Source organism: Saccostrea echinata, unplaced genomic scaffold, assembly GCF_033153115.1.
Source record: "Saccostrea echinata isolate AGI-Se365-2 ecotype Australia unplaced genomic scaffold, CSIRO_AGI_Sech_v1 ptg000001l, whole genome shotgun sequence".
Lineage (NCBI taxonomy): Eukaryota > Metazoa > Mollusca > Bivalvia > Ostreida > Ostreidae > Saccostrea > Saccostrea echinata.
Genome location: NW_026889750.1, coordinates 44,568,827 through 44,587,754, shown reverse-complemented (window position 1 = coordinate 44,587,754; position 18,928 = coordinate 44,568,827). Strand labels below are relative to the sequence as shown.

Sequence of the window (18,928 nt, the reverse complement as noted above, 5' to 3'; positions counted from 1 at the left end):
GGGGGTCCGGACCCCATAGTGACAGTTGGTATTTGCGTTTTGTTAGTACGACTTGTATTTTTTTTTCTACTTCGCGTTTTTCTCCTTTTATACATACTCCTTCAAGCTAAATTTCTTATTCAGATACGTTATAGATTTATACTCAGCTGTTTACTACACAGATCTACTTTCTCTGAATGAAACCAAAAAAGCCAAATAAGATGGAAGGGACTGGATTCCCTTCTATTATCATATAGTTTCAGCGTTTTCAGTGATACACTTAATTCCGAAACGCAATCAGTCCTCACGCTTGAGGATCGTAAATATCTACGCTAAAAGGGTCCAAACAGATGCCGCTATATTGGAGTATCCAAAGCATTGGACATGGCCGTAGGAACCGAGGGGGGGGGCACAATAATTTTGCCGACATATAGAGTACTATAGAAAAAAAATAGATACTATATGCTTGTGTCCCCTCAATAAAAACGTCTGATGACCTTTTTTTTTGGCTTGTCAAGGAATTTTTGGTAGTTGATAGTGCCCCCTCAACTGAAAATGTCTGGCTGTGCCCCCCCCCCCCCAACTGAAATTGCTTTCTACGGGCCTGTTGGACACCGTCCCTCACAACAAGTTGTTGCGCACGAGAATGGAATCGGAGGGAAAATACATTAACATACATGGTTAAATACTTTCTTATGTGCTAGGAAGTCGTGGATGTGGAGACTTCAAGTGAGGATACAGTGATTTCGGGGGGGGGGGGGGGGGGTACACCTAGGGACAGTCCTTGGACCCTCTCTTCGCATGCCATACCTACATGTATGACTGGCAATGTAAGTGTACTGTAAATTTCAGGTTCCTTTGTTTGCAGATGATGACCTTCTTTATCGACAGATTCATACATATAATGAAAATATAATGCTCCAGGACAACTTCTGTACTAGTATATAAGAAAAGTGGGGTTCAAAATGATGCATGAGATTGAATGCGAGTATAATTTTACATCCGCAGAATCGGGAAAAGATCAATATTCTTCTACCAACTGAACCACACAATCCTGAAGGATGCACCTTAGACTTATCATCTCAAATGATCTGAAATGGACAACACACATGGATAAGATATGCAAGAAGGCAAGTTCTACTTTGGGCTTCATCCAACGAACCTTTAACATTATCCTCATCCGTTATTTTACTATAGTCAGATCAGCCTTATCATAGTATGGAATCTTCTGGATTGCATACATGTAATCAGGCATTTATAAAACTAGAGCAAAATCTACTAAAAAAAACTGGGACACATTTCATCATATAAATCAAAGTTATAGGTCTCGAGATCCAAGGATGTCAAAATACATGAAATTATTGTTCCTGCAAGGACCCCGGAAAGAGACGCGGCTTTCATTTTTATGCTAGTTGGTCTCGTTCAGGCCAACCCTCCGAATTACATATAATATATAGGCATCGTGTAAAGACGAAGCACCGCATAGATTTAGTTTGTAAAGATAATTTTATGTAAGGCCAACTTAAAATAGTGTGTGCTTGCCCTCTCCCAACTCAGGGTGGTAGATATCTATAGGTGAGAAATTTTTTTCCAAGTAAGTTGCTGAATTTTCAAAATCTATTTTCCGGAATGCATAAAAAAATAATTGCTTCCTGGAGGTTAAAAAAAAAAGTTTTGACCATTTTTTGCCAGTCGGTCGGGAGAAGGCAATCAAGCAATTTTTTAAAGATGGACTAATCGAGACCAATGAAGTCTCGTATATAGCGGACTTTAAATAAATACAATGGTAATCTGCATTTGATCTATCTTCACTTTTTAAAACCATCACTGTTTTGATTTATGAGAAGAAAATAGATATGGTTCTCCTTAAAACCACTGCAAGGAAGGAGAAAATCGCAGAAAGGGCCGCAAAAAGCATCTGTAATGTAAACATTACGTATCAGTTGCGGTGTAGACTTTGGATGGTCATCTACATTTCGATGTCACTCATTTGGTGTGGTTAAACACTTTACAGACCCAATTCCTACCAGCCCTAAAAGTAGAATAAACTGGATAATATTGAAATGGTGAGAATCTCAAAGGTCTTCTCTTTTGGTAAAAGACATTAGGATGAAAGGACTGTATTTGGGGAGGACTATTTTGTACTCAAAATTTTTTTTAGTGATGACCATTTTACGCAGTTCTACTTTTTTTACTTTGACTTTTGACCTAGATACTTTACTCTAGATCATTGAACACACTTTACTGGTAGTACTCACGAGCACTTTTAGATTGAACTCTGATTCAGGTTGGACAACGGGGAGAGAACTATGCTTACAACAAGCAATTTACTCTGATATTGACCTTTAGCTTACGCCTTTACCCACAGGAGAGAAAATAAGGATTTCGCTCAAAGATCTGTTATGACCTTAACCCCTGACCTTTAGAAACTAGGGTCAAGAGGTCACTACACACCCTTTACCCATGAACACTCTGTGGGGGAAATATATGAGCCAGATAGGACAAAGGAGAGAGAAAATATGATTCGGGGAAGAATTTTAAACAAATGTAAGTGTAGTATTCCTGATCGCGAAAGCAAGAAACTGAAGAAACAAGCAAATTCAAAGAATTGTGGTCTCCCGCTTTCAGTGTCTTAGTGGATGGGAGATGCCATTATTTATGGCATATTGTAACTGTCTTCTTTGTGTGTCCTGTCTTGTCTTTGCATCATACAAAAAATACCTAAATTGTTGAATTAATAACAGTTGTGTCAAAGATTATAGGTTCTCAAAACTGCGTCAAACTTCAACATCAAGTCATGAGGTCAAATATTATGATACGTCTTGTCACAAGTAGTGCACAAGTGAAAAAAATCTATCAAAAACCAGAGTATACAGTCGGAAAGGTCTTGAAACAGGTAGTGCACATGTCAAAGGTAAATGCAATATTGTTAATTTTTTTGAAAATTAGGTCAAACTTTAAGGTCAAGGTCATGGGGTTAAAAATCGTATAGTACTTGGAAATTCTTGTCACAGGTAATGCACGTGTCAAATCTGAATACCCTATCTTCGCTCCTTCAAAAGTTGGAAACACTGATAGATTAATTGAAAATTAAGTCAAACTTGAAGGTCAAGGTCACGGGGTCAAATCATAGCACATTCGGAAACATTTTGACATAAGTAATGCACTTGTCAAATATGAACGCCCTAATATTGCCATTCAAAAGTAATAACCAAAAGATAAAATTTTTGAAAATTAGGTCAAACATGAAGGTCAAGTTCAAGGGGTAAAAAATCATAGCATGCTCGGAAACATCTTGTCACAGGACATAAAAATTAATGTCAAATATGAAACCCCTATCTTTTCTCATTCAAAAGTTATAAGCAAAAATAAAATTTTTGAAAAGTAGGTCACACTTCAAGGTCACGAGATCAAAAACCATAGTGCATTTGGAAAGGTCTTGTCACAGGTAATGTACATATCTATACATATTAAATATAAAAGCCTCATTTTTCATCATTCAAATTTTATGACTAATTTAAGGTAATGTTATATTTTTTGAAAAAAAAAAAAGATTAAAATTTAAGGTCAAGGGGTCAAAAAATTCATAGTATATTTGGAATTAAAGGTATTGTCACAGATAATGCACACATGAAAGCCCTATCTCTTTTCAATCAAAAGTTATATGCAAAGATAAAATTTTTGAAAAGTAGGTCAAACATGAAGGTCTAGGTCACGGGGTTAAAAATCATAGTATATTTGGGAAGGTCTTGTCACAGGTAATATATGAAAGTTCTTTCTTTTCTTATTCAAAAGCTATGACCAATTTAATGTAATGTTAAATTTTTTGAAAAGTGGGTCAAACTTCAAGGTGAAGGAGTCAAAAGTCATAGTATTTAGAAAGGTCTTGTCACAGGTAATGGGTAATGTACTTGAAATATGATAGCCCTATATATCTACTCATTCAAAAAAGGGTTATGACGTCGACCCTGGTTAAATTAAAGTTTTTGTGACAGACAGACTTACAGACGAATGAGATTTAATGTCCCTTCTCTTTCGCGAAACGGGGGATATTCTGGTCGTCTTCATTGGAAATACATGTTTACAAGTATTCAGTCCCGTGAATTACTGTAGCTCGCTGGTCTGAAAAAATTGGGATGGACGACCCAATTTTTTCAGACCGGCGAGCTACAGATCTGCAGCTAGAATTAGGCAGTAATATATTAAATAATCTGTGACAGATTTTGTCAGTCCACCCTCTTCAAGATCAAATGGTTGTTCCCTAAGAGATTTGAACTAACTGAGTGATAGTGCCAGTGATAAAACTGTTCATACAGTCGTATTGTTTATCCTTTGATCCGCCGCCTGAATTGAACCGGAAATTACGTTTTATTTAGGAGCAACAGCAAAAACATGGCGGCTGTTCTCTTTCGAAAAAGCAGACGGATAGCGTCAAAACTGAGATTTGAAAATGTTTCTAAGGTTTGTAAGCAATTATTGTTCATATTTGCAAATTTATTTGATTAAAACGAAGTATTGCAGAAGCTGCAATAATCGATAAAGTCCACAATCCGAATGACTTTTCATGTCCTTGCTGAAGGATCGAGACTTCGATTCCGATCATAATATTGAGGAAAATATGTTTCGCAGTGTTTTAAATGATTTCCTATCTGGGTGATAAGATCCATAAAGTACATGCTTATAAATATAATTTGGTTTAGAGTGTAGAGACCGCCTGAAGGACAATCTTGCAAAACATGTTAATAGTCACAGGTGCTAGGGTATCATACATATACTAGGTTTTAGTTGTGAGGAAGTTTATTTTAAGTGTAGAGAAGAATGATTGTTTTTTCTATTTCATTTTCATATTTGCTATTTCATAACCCACCCAGGCTGCCTCTACCATTCGTTTCCCTAATCCCTGCACAAAATTTATTTGTAACTTGGTAACCGAATAGCAAATTTATGCCTGGGGTAGGCCTAATATCTTTGTGAAAAAAAACTCTCCCCAAACAAAAAAAAAACCCTCCCCAAACGTTATTAACTTGCCCTGCAAAATAGCAGAACCACAGTTACCGTAAAAGAGCTAATTAAAACATGAACATATTTCATCAAACATGTTTTGGTAAACCTGTCCTTTTTATGCCCCCGTAATCCAAGAATCAGTGGGTTTATCCTTGAGGAACCTATTCGGTGGTAATAAGCATTCAATTACAAAATTTTCCTAACGAGTACACTGAATAGGGAATTAATGCAGTTTTGCTTTAAAGGTTCCCATAATTAATCCAAATATTACCAAAATTTTAATCGAATACTAATGGAATAGATATTTTTTCTCCAAATGTATGACATTCTGTTTTGGGCATGTGCAAATAGATGAGGTACCTAAATCAGTGGCATGATGCTTTTCAAAGGTTTCTACCTTCATAATGATTTAGAAATTATGGAAATGAACATAGCAATAGATTTACAGAATATTTTTAACAGGTACATGTATATATGTTTATATTGAAAGTGATGACTAAAATAGTCACCATATCTGAAAATGTCCTTCCACTGATTTATGACCCTCCATCTGTCTGTTTGTTTGTCCACAAAATCTTTAACATTACCCATAACTTTTGATTGATTGGAGCTATGGCATTCATATTTCACATGTTGTTCCTTGTGACATGACCTTTCTTTGGATATGATCATATTTGACCTTTTGACCTTGGAGTCAGACCCATTTTTGCAAAATTTTACCCAACTTTAACCTTGGCCATAACTTCTGAACAGTTGGTGGTAGGGCTTTCATACTTCGCATATGTAATCCTTATGACTTTCTTTGGATACCAACAACTTTGACCATTTGACCTTGACCAAGGAGTTTGTGACCTTGACCAAGGAGTTTGACCTACATGTACTTTTGAAAAACCTTAACCTTGGCCATAACTTTTGTTTTGAATAGTTGGTTCTACGGTTTTCATACTTCAAATATGTAATCCTTGTGTCAAGACCTTCCTATTGATACCAAAAACTTTCACCCTGACCTAGGAGTTTGACCAACTTTTGGAAAACTTAACCTAAAGGACATGCGCAATGTAGTTTGAACTTTATTGTTTTTTCCCTGGAGTTAAAGAGTTCCAATACTTAAAGGAACTGAGTGCTACATTTTAATATCTATATTTGCTGTTGTACACTTCTCTAAAACAAGTTTTGATAAACAAAACATCTAGAATATATGTTTAGTAATTTTTGTATATTTTTCTTTGAATAATACAAGAATTTTCATCAATTGATATCTTTTCAAAACCCCTGGAAATGCATGCTGATTTTTTGTGTACGAATATCTGATGACACTATAATCTTAAATTAAGAATATCTTGAAAAAATAAAAGTAGGGAAGATACATTGCAATGATTGCATATGTCCTTAACCATAACTTCTGAACAGTTGGTGCTAAGGCTTTCTTACTTCACGTATGTAATCCTTGTGACAAGACCTTGCTTTGGATACCAACAAGTTTGACCCTTTGATATTGACCTTGGAGTTTGACCTACTTTTGAAAAATTTCAGCCTTGGCCATAACTTTTGAATGGTTGGTGCTAGGGCTCTCATATTTCACATGTGTATTTCTTGTGAGAGGGCATTTCCTTGGGCACCATTGATTTTGACCATTTGACCTTGATGTTTGATATACAATGAACATTTGAAAAACTTTAACATTCTCCATATCTTCAATGGTTGCTGATGGGGCTTCCATAGCTCCCAGGTATATTCCTCTAGACAAGATCTTGCTTTGGGTACCAACATATTTGATTTGCATTTGAAAAAAGTTTAACCTTCACTATAAGTTGCCATCAGTATTTCACAAACACATCTTGTTATAAATTATTTCAGGTGCTGGGCGTTTCTGGAGTTAATCATCAAGACAGACGTCACTTGTCCCTTCATGAATACCTAAGTTTTGGACTTCTGAAAGAGGCGAAAGTGCCAATTCCCAGGTACAAGGTCTGTGACCATACAGAGGAAGTGGAAAAAGCCGCCATGGATTTGTGTATGTTAACAATGAGGAGAGATTTCTTATTTAGTATTTACTTGGGAGAAAATAAATATATTCAAAATATTACTTAAATATTGTTATAGAAAACTATCTGAATTATGAAATAAATTTATATACAGTTAGGCCCAGTAGATTAAATGCTATGAAAGACAATACAGATAATCTGGAAAATTCTGCCATAATGTGAAATGTGAATCTTTGGTTCTACAACTATTAAACTTTTGTTTGAAATTCTCTCAACAGTGGAACATACTGGATCACCTGATGTGGTCATAAAGGCACAAGTACTCAGTGGAGGACGGGGTAAAGGTCATTTCACCAGTGGTCTCAAAGGAGGAGTTAAAATATGTTTCTCGTAAGTTGAATGTAAAGCTAGGAGTGAGAGGTAAAAGAGTTAGGTTGTTTGATCATAGTGTAGCATAGACTGTCTACTACATGTAAGCTCTTGTCATTTTCTAAATGACAAAGAGCATAATCTTGCTCAGAATGGTGCAGGTGTTTGTAGATTGGCATGTATAATTTACTGCCACTGTATTATACTTGAAGGGACAGGTTGACCTGGGTTTTGTAGCAGACTTGGCATCAGGTACTCTATAGGGTCCCTGGTCCATTTCCTTGCAGAAAAGAATTTTCGTGATTTTTGAATGCTTTCTTGGTACTTACGAGTACATCAGCTTTCAACTTGTACATTTATAAATCCAGGTGTTTGACATATTTAGAAAACCTGATGTAATTAACAGTTGACTTGTGTAACTAGGGACATTCAGGAAATTCTGTTGCAATGCTCCAAATTACCATACAAACCACTGAACAATATAGTATGGTTGAAAGGATATGTTAAATGTATGTATCACAGAGAGTTTTATATGAATTCTGCACTTTTGTATTGTTAAACTTTTCAGAGCAGAGGAGGCATCAGATATTGCATCCAAGATGCTTGGTTCTAAACTTATCACTAAACAAGCTCCCATGGGTAGGATCTGCAATCAAGTCATGCTGTCAGAAAGACTGTACTCCAGGAGAGAGTTTTACTTTGCCATTGCCATGGAAAGGTCGTTTATGGTAAGGAAAGACATTTAGTATCCATGTGCCAGCATCTTCACATTAACTGTCTGTGATGAAGACAGACCCACATAATAAAAATGAAATAATGAAAAACAATATGTTTAGACATAGTCATGCATGTATTTTCTTCTTAGTTGGTTTTTTTGTGCCAAAATTGAGTTTGTTAGTATCCCATAGCTTACATCATTATATCTTTAATAGCATAAAGCCGAAGATCACCATATTAGGCCATTGAAAGCTGTGAAACTTTCTCATCAACTTTAGAATTGTAAACATTGATATTTATGTTTATTGTTATTTAGGTATCTTAATTAGAAAAAAATACATGTTTGAAGGCTATTTTAATGATCCTTGGATAATGCGTTACTAATGCTGTTTAAAAATATATGATATATTACATGAAAGAAAGCAACATGGATTTAACAAAGAGCTTTATGCAGTATATGCATATTTTTGCCCCCATAAAAGTCAAATTTTGAAAAACTCTTGAAATGTGGGGAATTATATATAATATTGTATGAAAAATCTGAATAAACAAAAAATATTATACTTTCGAAGTAGGTTATTGGAAATTTTTGTTTCACTGACATCATAAACTATTTGAATTTGGCATTATATTTCAGAAAGAGGATGAAATGGACAAAATTTGTTCAATTTTTACTATATAATTTATAGAGCGCAGGCCTGCTCCATAACAGTATTCACATATTTCATTGATATTATCTTGCTACGCATTATATCAAAACACTGAGTTGGAGCATTGACTTTTACACAAACTATCGATGTAATATACACCTTTTTCTCTATAGATCATGGAAATTTTGATTTTAAATAATTTTCATGACGTCATATCTAACATATTGCGTCATGGCTGATGAAAATATTTCATGCCTTGAAGTCTGCCAATATCCCGTGGTTTAGAACATAATTATAAATTTCTCCATCAAAGTTTGATATTTGGGGCAAATATTGGACATTACCAAATTTAGTCCTTAATTTCTCCCATAAATGTTCATGTTTACAGTTTCAGCATATTGTAATACAATGCATTACTTAATATTGGCTGAAACTAGACTTCAAGTATGCAGATTTGAAAAATGTGAAAAAAGGCTTTAAAATGCCAAAGATACCAGTAAAAATGAAACACTATAGCAGACCGGGACTGAAATCTGAATTATTATCCTATTCATACGATCTAGCCAATGGGCATTATGTGTTGCTTTAAGTAAACACCATTTATGAAGTTTATGTTTTGACCTACAGGGACCTGTCATGGTAGGAAGTTCACAAGGAGGAATGAGTATTGAGGATGTGGCACAGGAAAACCCCTCAGCCATCCTTAAAGAACCGGTGGACATATTTGCAGGATTAACGAGACAGCAAGCAGTCAGCATGGCCGGTGAATTGGGCTTCAGTCCAGCATGTATAGATCAGGTACTTTTCAAGTATTTTTAATACATATGAAAAGTATAGATGCTGTATAAAGGAGGGTTAACATTGTAAAAGAATTCAAAACGTTTCTTAATTTTTGTAAAAAATCTTGAAATTTACAATCTTATTTGAACCAGAACTCTCTCATGAGACTGCAGCTATACTGGTGTGTACTGATGCATCCTGGCATAGTCTTACTTTAGTCAGACTAAAACTGTTTGAGGAGTAGCATTTAAAAAAAATTCAAAGAAATTTCTATTTTTAGACAGGGCCACGTGACCCCGTCTTTTAGTTTACTGTCAGTTGAGGCCTCAAAAAGAAAGCTGTGCGGACATCACATGAATTAAATCTATGCTATTAAAATGAAAGAGTGCAGAAATTGATTTGATTAAAATACAAACACCCTGGATCAAACTAAAAAGAGTGAAATGAAGATTTTCTTACTCAAAGAAGCGTTTTGAAAATTTTAAATATGAAAAACATAATACTGAACCACTCTAGTATACAAATTACTCGGCTGCATAATACAAGGTTGTGTACACGTCATCAATTGTCTACTTTCAGAAATATCATATTAATTCAGACCCATTGAAATTCAGACAATTGAAAAAGGTTTCTTGACTAGTGATTACTGATTAATCTATTACAGTGTAAATGAAAAACATGAAGATATGTTTTTCACAGTGTTTTTATGCCCCGGGATCGAAAGATCCTGGGGGTATATTGTTTTTGTCCTGTCTGTCTCTTTGTCTGTTTATCTGTTTGTCTGTTGTCAACTTTAACCTTGCCCATAACTTTTGATTGGTTGGAGCTATAACTTTCATATTTCACATGTGTATTCCTTGTGACAAGACCTTTCTTTAGGTACCGTCATATTTGACCTTTGACCTTGATCTTGGAGTTTGACCCACTTTTGCAAAATTTTATGAGACTTTAACCTTGGCCATAACTTCTGAACAGTTGGTGCTTGGGGTTTCAAACTTCACATGTGTATTCTTTGTGACAAGGCCTTCCTTTGGATACCAACAACTTTGACCTTGACCTAGGAGTTTGACCTACTTTTGAAAAACTTTAACCTTGGCCCTAACTTTTGAACAGTTGGTGCTTGGGGTTTCAAACTTCACATGTGTATTTCTTGTGACAAGACCTTCCTCTGGATATCAAGCTCTTTGACCTTGACCTAGGAGTTTGACCTACTTTTGAAAAACTTTAACCTTGGCCGTAACTTTTGAATGGTTGATGCTAGGGCTTTCATACTTCACATATGTAATCCTTGTGACATCACCTTCCTTTGAATACCAACCACTTTGACCCTTTGACCTTGACATAGGAGTTTGACCTACTTTTGAAAAACTTTAACTTTGGCCATAATTTTTAAATGGTTGGTGCTAGGGCTTTCATACTTTACATATGTAATCCTTGTGACAAGACCTTCCTTTGGATGCCAACAACTTTGACCTTGACCTTGATGTTTTACTTACTTTTAAAAAACTTTAACCTTCACCATAACTTTTGAACAGTTGCAGCTAGGGCTTTCAAATTTTACATTTTTTATCTTTTGGCCTGGATTTTGACTTGCATTTGAGAAACTTTAACCTTCGCCATAAGCTGCCATACGGGGGCATCGGTGTTTCACAAACATATCTTGATTTTAATTTAAATTTTATGTTAATATTAAATTAAAAAAAACAGAAATTAAGTTGGTATCAAGGCCCTACAAAAAAATTTTCAACATGTAGTAATGAAATTTGTAAAATAATGAAGTTTATTATTTGACCCCATCTTGCAGTACTGTATCAGTACTTTGATTAGTAACCATGCCAGCACCGTTTGTCGAGTCAAAAACTGGAGGAGGAATAGCATTTTAAAAGAATTTAAGAGAAATTTCTATTTTTAGTAACCATGTCAACACTGTTAATTTAAATCAAAAATTGATATATAGAATTATGTATCTTAGTGCTACTTTAGGAAGAGTAGCATTTTGAAAAAAAAAAAAATTATAGATGGACAGACGACAGACACCTTACGGATACATGAGCTCTTCTGGTGTCTGACCAGTAAAGCTAACAATGGCACTGAACAGCGAAAAATCTTAAAAATAGACCTTGAATTTTAAAATTTCAGTTACAGTAATATATGATTTAATACAGAACTGACAGTTATTACCAATACTGTTTTTAATTCATTTTGAGGAAGAAGCAGTCTTCAACTAGAAGTAATCTTGTGAGAGCATATACTTGTATGGACATGCAGTACCTTTAATGGTCTTGCTTTGTGTTAAGATGAATTGTACTTTGTTTTTGTAGGCAGCAGATATATTTTTGACACTCTACCATGATATTTTCATCAAGTATGATGCAACTCTGATAGAAATTAATCCAATGTCAGAATCTAATGATGGCACAGGTAACTATCTAGTTCAAAATCAATGGTTGCACAAGTACATGTAACTGTTGTTACATTTTCAGGAATTACTGTGAAATCACTAATTTTTTTTGGGGGGGGGGGGTAATTTTCGTGGTTTTCGTAGTATGAAGAGACCCAGGAATTCATGTCCCCCACAAAATGTAAAATGTCAAATATTTGATACCTAAACACTATTTTAACCACAAAATTTAATCTCCATGAACCATTTATTTTTTGTCAAACTATGAAAATTTGACGCCATGAAAATATGATTTTAAAGTATGTCTTGAATCAGTCACAGTACTTAGTTTGTATACTCCATGTTACATCAATATGTTTTTTTCAAGCATGAGGTTGTAAAACTGTATAATGTTATAATCATTGCTGTGGTATTTACTGTAATGACTGATGCTTTATAATTTCAGTTTACTGCATGGACTGTAAAATCAACATAGATGACAACTCATCCTTTAGACAAAAACAGATTTTCCAACTCCGTGATTGGTCACAAGAAGACCCCCGGGAGCAGAGAGCAGCCCAGGCTGACCTAAATTACATTGGCTTGGATGGAAACATTGGTTGTCTAGTAAACGGGGCTGGACTTGCCATGGCCACTATGGACATTATCAAATTACATGGTGGAAGTCCAGCCAACTTCCTTGATGTGGGGGGTGGAGCTACAGCCAAACAAGTCATGGAGGCATTCAGACTCATTACATCAGATCCTAATGTAAGACTTACAAATAATTCACTGAATAGTCCAGATTGTTAATTGTTTAGAGGACTGTTCTGAACCCAAAACATCTCTTATCTTAAGATCAAGTACAGTCCTCATTAAAGGACTTTTATTATAAAAGTAAAAGTTTAGAATTTTTGTCATGAATTCATTCCTTCTGGTTATGATGGGAAAAAACAATGAAAAAAACCCCAAATTAGTGGCATTTTAATGCACTATTTAAAGGATTTCAGATTTGAATATGCATATTTTAAGAGAATCATGCCATGGTCTGTGACTTCAAATGTGCGACTCTTTGAAGGAGTAGTAGAAGAACTGTGACTTGGGGTGTTTTCATTACAATTTTTTTCACACTGGTTTGCTGAAATGTTGAAAAATTTTGTATTGATAATTATTTGATTGTAAATACTAAGTAATTATAAATCTAAATGTAACTGTATTGTGTTGTTCACATTTTTTGTCTTAAACACAGTATAGACTGAACTTGAAACAGTAAGACTTTATTTAGCTGTCAGATTAATCAAAGAAGGAAGGTACATTTCTTCTTTACTGTTGCTTACAAATATACAAGGGTGAAGCATTTGTGTCCTATGGATGTATTTGTATCTTTGTTTCATCGTTTATCCTTTTCATGGTACTGATATTTAAAAATAATATTTGTACCATTTATTTTTTTTGGATTTGGAGAAAAAGATAAAAATATCTTGTATTTTTTAGGTACAAGCAATTTTGGTAAATATTTTTGGAGGCATAATGCGCTGTGATATTATAGCTCAAGGCATCATTGCTGCTGCAGAGGAGCTTCATCTAAAAATACCAATCATGGTGCGACTTCAAGGTGAGGCATCTTTTAATTGAATTGGAAGGAATTCAATGAAATGTCCTTAATTATCTGTGTGCATTATACACGTGAATACTGTATACATGTACTCTCAGTGCTGAAACTTTGCAGAAATTATAAGTAAGATTAAGTTTCCTCAGAGTTTCAGAAGTGTTTCAGCAATGTGGAAACATTTTTTTTTTTTTTTCCATCCAGTGATTTATTTGAAAACAAATCTGCTAGCTTTTCATTCAAGTATTCTTCTGCATGTGCATAGTTTATTCCATTGACTTTAAAACGAAACAAAAACATGAACAACTTTTTATGAAACTTGACTGAAAAGAATTCAAACTTGTAATATTGTAATTACCGTATATGCTCGCCTGTAAGTTGGTTTTTTGGGAGATAAACTTTGGTCCAGAACTCTTTATCTGACTTATACGCGAGTTATAAAAAGATTGGTATTTTGGCAGATGGATCCCTCTAATTTAAGCTTAAAAAATACAACCGACTTATAGGCAGACCAGCTTATAGGCGAGTATATACGGTAGGCCTAATGTGTTTAAGTCCATGGAAATGTTTCAGTGTTTAACTGTTTATTCCTAGGAACAAAGGTAGAAGATGCCAAAGCACTGATGGCGGCCAGTGATTTAAAGATAATGGCTGATGATAACTTAGACGCTGCCGCTGCTACTGTAAGTGGGCTTGGTTGCAATAAGATAAGATATGTTTTATTACTAATTCAATGCCCATATGGGCATAAAATGAACAACCTTAACAAGGAAAAGGCCTAAAACATAGGTGAAAGAAAGAAAGGGAAAAATATACATGTAAAATTAAAGGAAAAGCCAAGCATAGAAAACGTGCTACCAATATACATGTATCAAATTTTGTGTTCTGGACAAACATAAACTGAACTTTAAAACTGATTTTAAGAGATAACACTATTCAAAAAGGAAATACATGTACCTGTATCATATAGCTTCAGAATGATCCTTTTAAAAATTAACATGTCCTTTATCTTGCAACACCTACTGTATATATTTATATACATGTACACATACAGTTTAGCGAGTTTGGTGATTCAGTATAAATAACAGTGTACTTGTAATGTATTTGAGCATACATTGAATTACATTAAATGCATTCTTTTTTCTAGGTGGTTCGACTGGCTAGGATCGTTGGTCTTGCAAAAGAAGCTAACATTGGTGTGAACTTTGAATTGCCCCTTTAGAATTACCTCGTTTCAGCTTTTTAAGTTGCTTTTATGTATGGGAGAAAACATGATTAATGAACTACTGATCCAAGATTTATATCTTACATGACACGTACACACAGGCTGGTAGGTGATGCGTGTAGAATTACATTTTGCTTGGAAACTGATATTTAAACAGTCATAATAAGTTTTGGTTGAAAGTTATAATAATACAGAATCTCTGCTTTCTGAAAGCATTATTTGAAATGTAAATTAGAATTTGTCATACAAATGAACAATATTTATGATTCACCTTAAATCATTTTGTCAAGATTTTTTTTTATCAAGTTTATTTAAAAAATAAAGACATGCAAACCAGGCTTAAATTGCAGTCTTTTGAATTAGAACACACCACTTGTTGCATGCTGCAGTCATTCTTCTGAAGTTAATGTGATCTCCAAAGAACTTCATAGGACATGTTTTTGTTATTTATTAATGTATGCAATGATTTATCTTGAAATGTGTTGCATATTTTATATGATAAGTTTATGTAATAATAAAATAACATAACTTTAAAGTTAGTTTTGATTATTTAATTTTTCGCTGGGCTTTGCTATAAGCCATGGCACAGGAAATTGTATGATTACACTCCTGCTAATGTTATTGTAAATTTAATTGAAGAAATGAGGTATCTCCGGACTCAATCAAAGGTGGACAAATTCGGCAGTAAACAGAACGTCATTAGATAGTCTGTTTCTTACAAGTACATGTACTATCAGTGAAAATGTGTGTCATCTTTGTCTACTACTCCATGTATGTTTGTCAGTAAAGAAAGTTTTATGCACTACAAATTAGAGGAAAAATGAAGCGAAGATACTGGAATAGGTTCTAAGAGAGTGTGTTACATATTGTATAGGGATGAAAGCTGAAACGTAATGTAACTTTTCTGTTTATCATGTATCCTCTTGCCCGACTGCAGACCCATAGCAGCTGCAATAATGTAGCCCTCCCCATGTTTTTCGTAAGATGTTTTCAGATGATCTGATGCCCCCCCCCCCCCATTAAGAAGGTGCCAGTAGCAATGTTTTTCAGAGGGCGCAACCTTCCGAATAAATTGACAAGCCAAAAAATCCCATATCCGAGGAGGTTTCTCTAAGTTTTGGATACATTTTTTTATATGTTGGAATTTGCCCATGTTCAACCGTACAACAACAAAAAATGTGGAGAGGGGGCAGCTTCCAAATAAAAAAAATTACGTAGGAAAAGTACATAAAAAACAATTCTCAAAAAGGGGGGGGGGGGACTTATCCAGTCTCATGGTTACTGGGAACTTCTTGGGTATTATAATTTGCTTCATAAACAGGGAAAAAGAAAAGGTTCCGAACACATGTAGGGGTTATTTAGATACATACGATGTACAATGCAACAAATGAAGATTTTGAAGAAAAAAAGGTTACCACAATAAAAAAAAATCTTTTGAGTGACCAGCAAAGAAAAAGGGTGACTTATTGTGAGTGTTGTGGGGATGGTGAGTAGGTGCTATAAGGTTTTGGCATTTTTATTTTCACCCTAGAGGCCCAAAGATGACATTTTCATACAAAAACCTGGTTCCAATATTAAGCAGCAACCAATACATCTAATAAGGTGCGTGGCGTCCTACAATAGATTTGATCTTGGATCCTAATTGGGGTCTAAAAAGACATTGAGACAAAGAAACTGTCCCCAAAACTCTATTTTAAATCTTACGAATCAGATTGGTGGTGTCCTCTAAATGGGTTTTGTGCATTTTCTTCCAGGTGCCGAAAATTTTAAACACAATTTGTGGGAAACTTTCTAAAATTCCCTTTTAAACAGAATTTATCCTTCATTGAATTAATTTCAGATTGACTAGATGCTGTCATAAGACAGTAATACGTAAGTGTTTGCCTCTAAATGTATGCTAGTTCCCCTGTTTCTGGATAGTAAGAAGCCACAAAAGTTATTCTATAACTTACATTAAATATGTATACATGTATGAAATTGAGCATAAAATGCACAGGTGAGCATATGACTATGAGCCTCTTATGTTCGTATTTCAAATACTAAATACATTACCCGTCTGAAACTTAAGATTGTGATGAAATAAATTCTGATTCTAAAAGAGGAAGTTTCAGAATTTTTTTTCTTAAAGAAAAGAAAGAGGAAAAATCGGCCCAAATTGGAACTTCAAATTTATCTACCCCCATTCGGCCCCTAGGGTGAAAATGAAAATTTTGAAATCTTATTGCACATCTGCAGGACACCTCCAACCATCTCGCAAAAGATAAAATGACTACTGCGTAAAATGTATGAAGAGTTCTGGGAAACACGTTTTTGTAAAATGAAAATTCCAAAACCTTATTTCACAACTACAGGACAAAAGATGAAATGTCTACTGTGTAAGATGTATGAGTTCTGGGAGCCAGGTTTTTAAATGGAAAAACGACGTTTTTTCGACTCCCGTTTGGCCCCCATTACAAAATTCCGTAACATTAATGAAAATCTACAGGGCACTACGTATTATCTTCCAAAAGATGATTTAGCTACTGTATTAAATATAAGAGAAGTTCTAGCTGGGAACCACATTTTGTAGAAAAAGTTGTTTTCGAACCCAATTTGGCCCACAAGACAAAAAAACAAAATTCTGAAACCCTATTGCGCATCTACAGGACACCGCGTATCGTCTTCCAAAAGAGGATTTGCTACTAAGTAAAATGTTAGAGGAGTTCTGGGAACCAGGTTTTGAGGAAAAACATCATTTTTTTACCCCGATTTCACCACCAGGATGAAAATGAAAACTTTGAAAGCTTATTGCATATCTAAATGACACCACCCACTATATTCCAAAAGATGAGCTTGTTACAGTTTAAAATAAAAGAGGAGCGAGGACGAAGAAAGTGTGAACGACAGACGGATCAGGATAACTACAGTATATCCGAACTTTCTTGAGAAAGTGCTGGTATAATAATGAATTTACTGGTATTATTCTATATGAAATACTAATGTAGGAGGCCCATGGACCACATGCTCACCTGTGCATTTCAATTATTTATAGTACAGAATTAACTGTTGTGGATTCTTCTCTAGTTATCCAGGCAAGAAGGAGAGTGCCTTCTGTACATCATAGATATGTAATATTCTTAAGTAAAAAAAATTAAGTGAAATAATTCCGTTAATGTTTGTTTTAATATACGGCCGTCACGGTAGCTCAGTCGCTAGAGCGCTCGATCCATGATCAGAAGGCCCTTGTGTTCAATTCACGGCCGCGACTGACTTAAGTCGATAAAAAATAGGTAGCAACTGTTCCTTTGCCAAGCGCTCGGCACTCTGAACTGAAAGTTGCTGGTCTTTCGGATGAGACCTTAAAAAACGAGGCCCCGTTTCACGATAGGCGTTGGCACAATAAAGATTCCCAACTGCTCAAAGGCCCTGAGTGCCGAGTAAAGTTCTAAATTTGAACCCCTTCACGTTATATGGTGAAAAAATGGTGAAACTCGAACGGGACGTAAAACAACATAAACCAATCAATCAATTAATACACGATTGCTTTATTTTTCAGCTAGTATTACACGAACGGAATATAAATACATGAAGACAATGTTCGTAGTGTACCTGTATTAATCTTTCATAATACCTTTATTCAAATAACTTGTAACGACGACAGACGTTGTAATAATCAACCATTTACTGAATTTACATGTTAAGGCATCCATAATTTTTTTTTTTTTTTTGAGAAGCAAGTATTCTATGTATACAATGCCTGAGAAAAACGTGTTGAACAGATAATGTAAACATTTTCGTTCGTTTGATGAATACAATAAAGAGTATTTTTTTAAAAGAACAGTGTTACAGATTTAGGATCATAACTCTGTTCTCGAGTTCTTAAAGCTATATATGGCGTATCTGAGCTTGAAAAATAATAATACGATATTGAGTGTAAATATACATGATTTATGTTACTTTACGTTCAAATTAAAGTTTTTGTCGATTTTGAGCTTGAATAACCTCACGTTCCTATAGTTAAATTGACTTTAAATTAAATTTGTCTGTTATTTAAATGTGGAGTCGGTAAATAAATCGGTTATTGCTATAAATTTTTAATATCTTTGAAACGCAATTGATTTAAATTGTGTCATTTGCAGGATATAAAGTAATAAAACAAATAGGAAGACCTTTTTTAATTTTGGTTACCTGAACTTCCATATAAAAAAAATACGCCATATATGACTTTAACAGGTCTGGAATGACTCCTCT

General features: G+C 34.7%; 1 protein-coding gene across 1 annotated transcript; it reads left to right on the top strand.

The window, feature by feature from the left end:
* The first annotated feature begins 4,351 nt into the window (after positions 1–4,351).
* Positions 4,352–15,233, top strand: LOC133192402 (succinate--CoA ligase [ADP-forming] subunit beta, mitochondrial-like). The gene is made up of 10 exons (XM_061328417.1): positions 4,352–4,440; positions 6,841–6,997; positions 7,247–7,358; positions 7,906–8,065; positions 9,332–9,502; positions 11,806–11,905; positions 12,331–12,635; positions 13,359–13,479; positions 14,068–14,156; positions 14,621–15,233. The coding sequence occupies exons 1-10, from the start codon at positions 4,372–4,374 to the stop codon at positions 14,693–14,695; spliced, it is 1,359 nt and encodes a 452-aa protein (XP_061184401.1). The 5' UTR covers positions 4,352–4,371; the 3' UTR covers positions 14,696–15,233.
* The last annotated feature ends 3,695 nt before the right edge of the window (positions 15,234–18,928 follow it).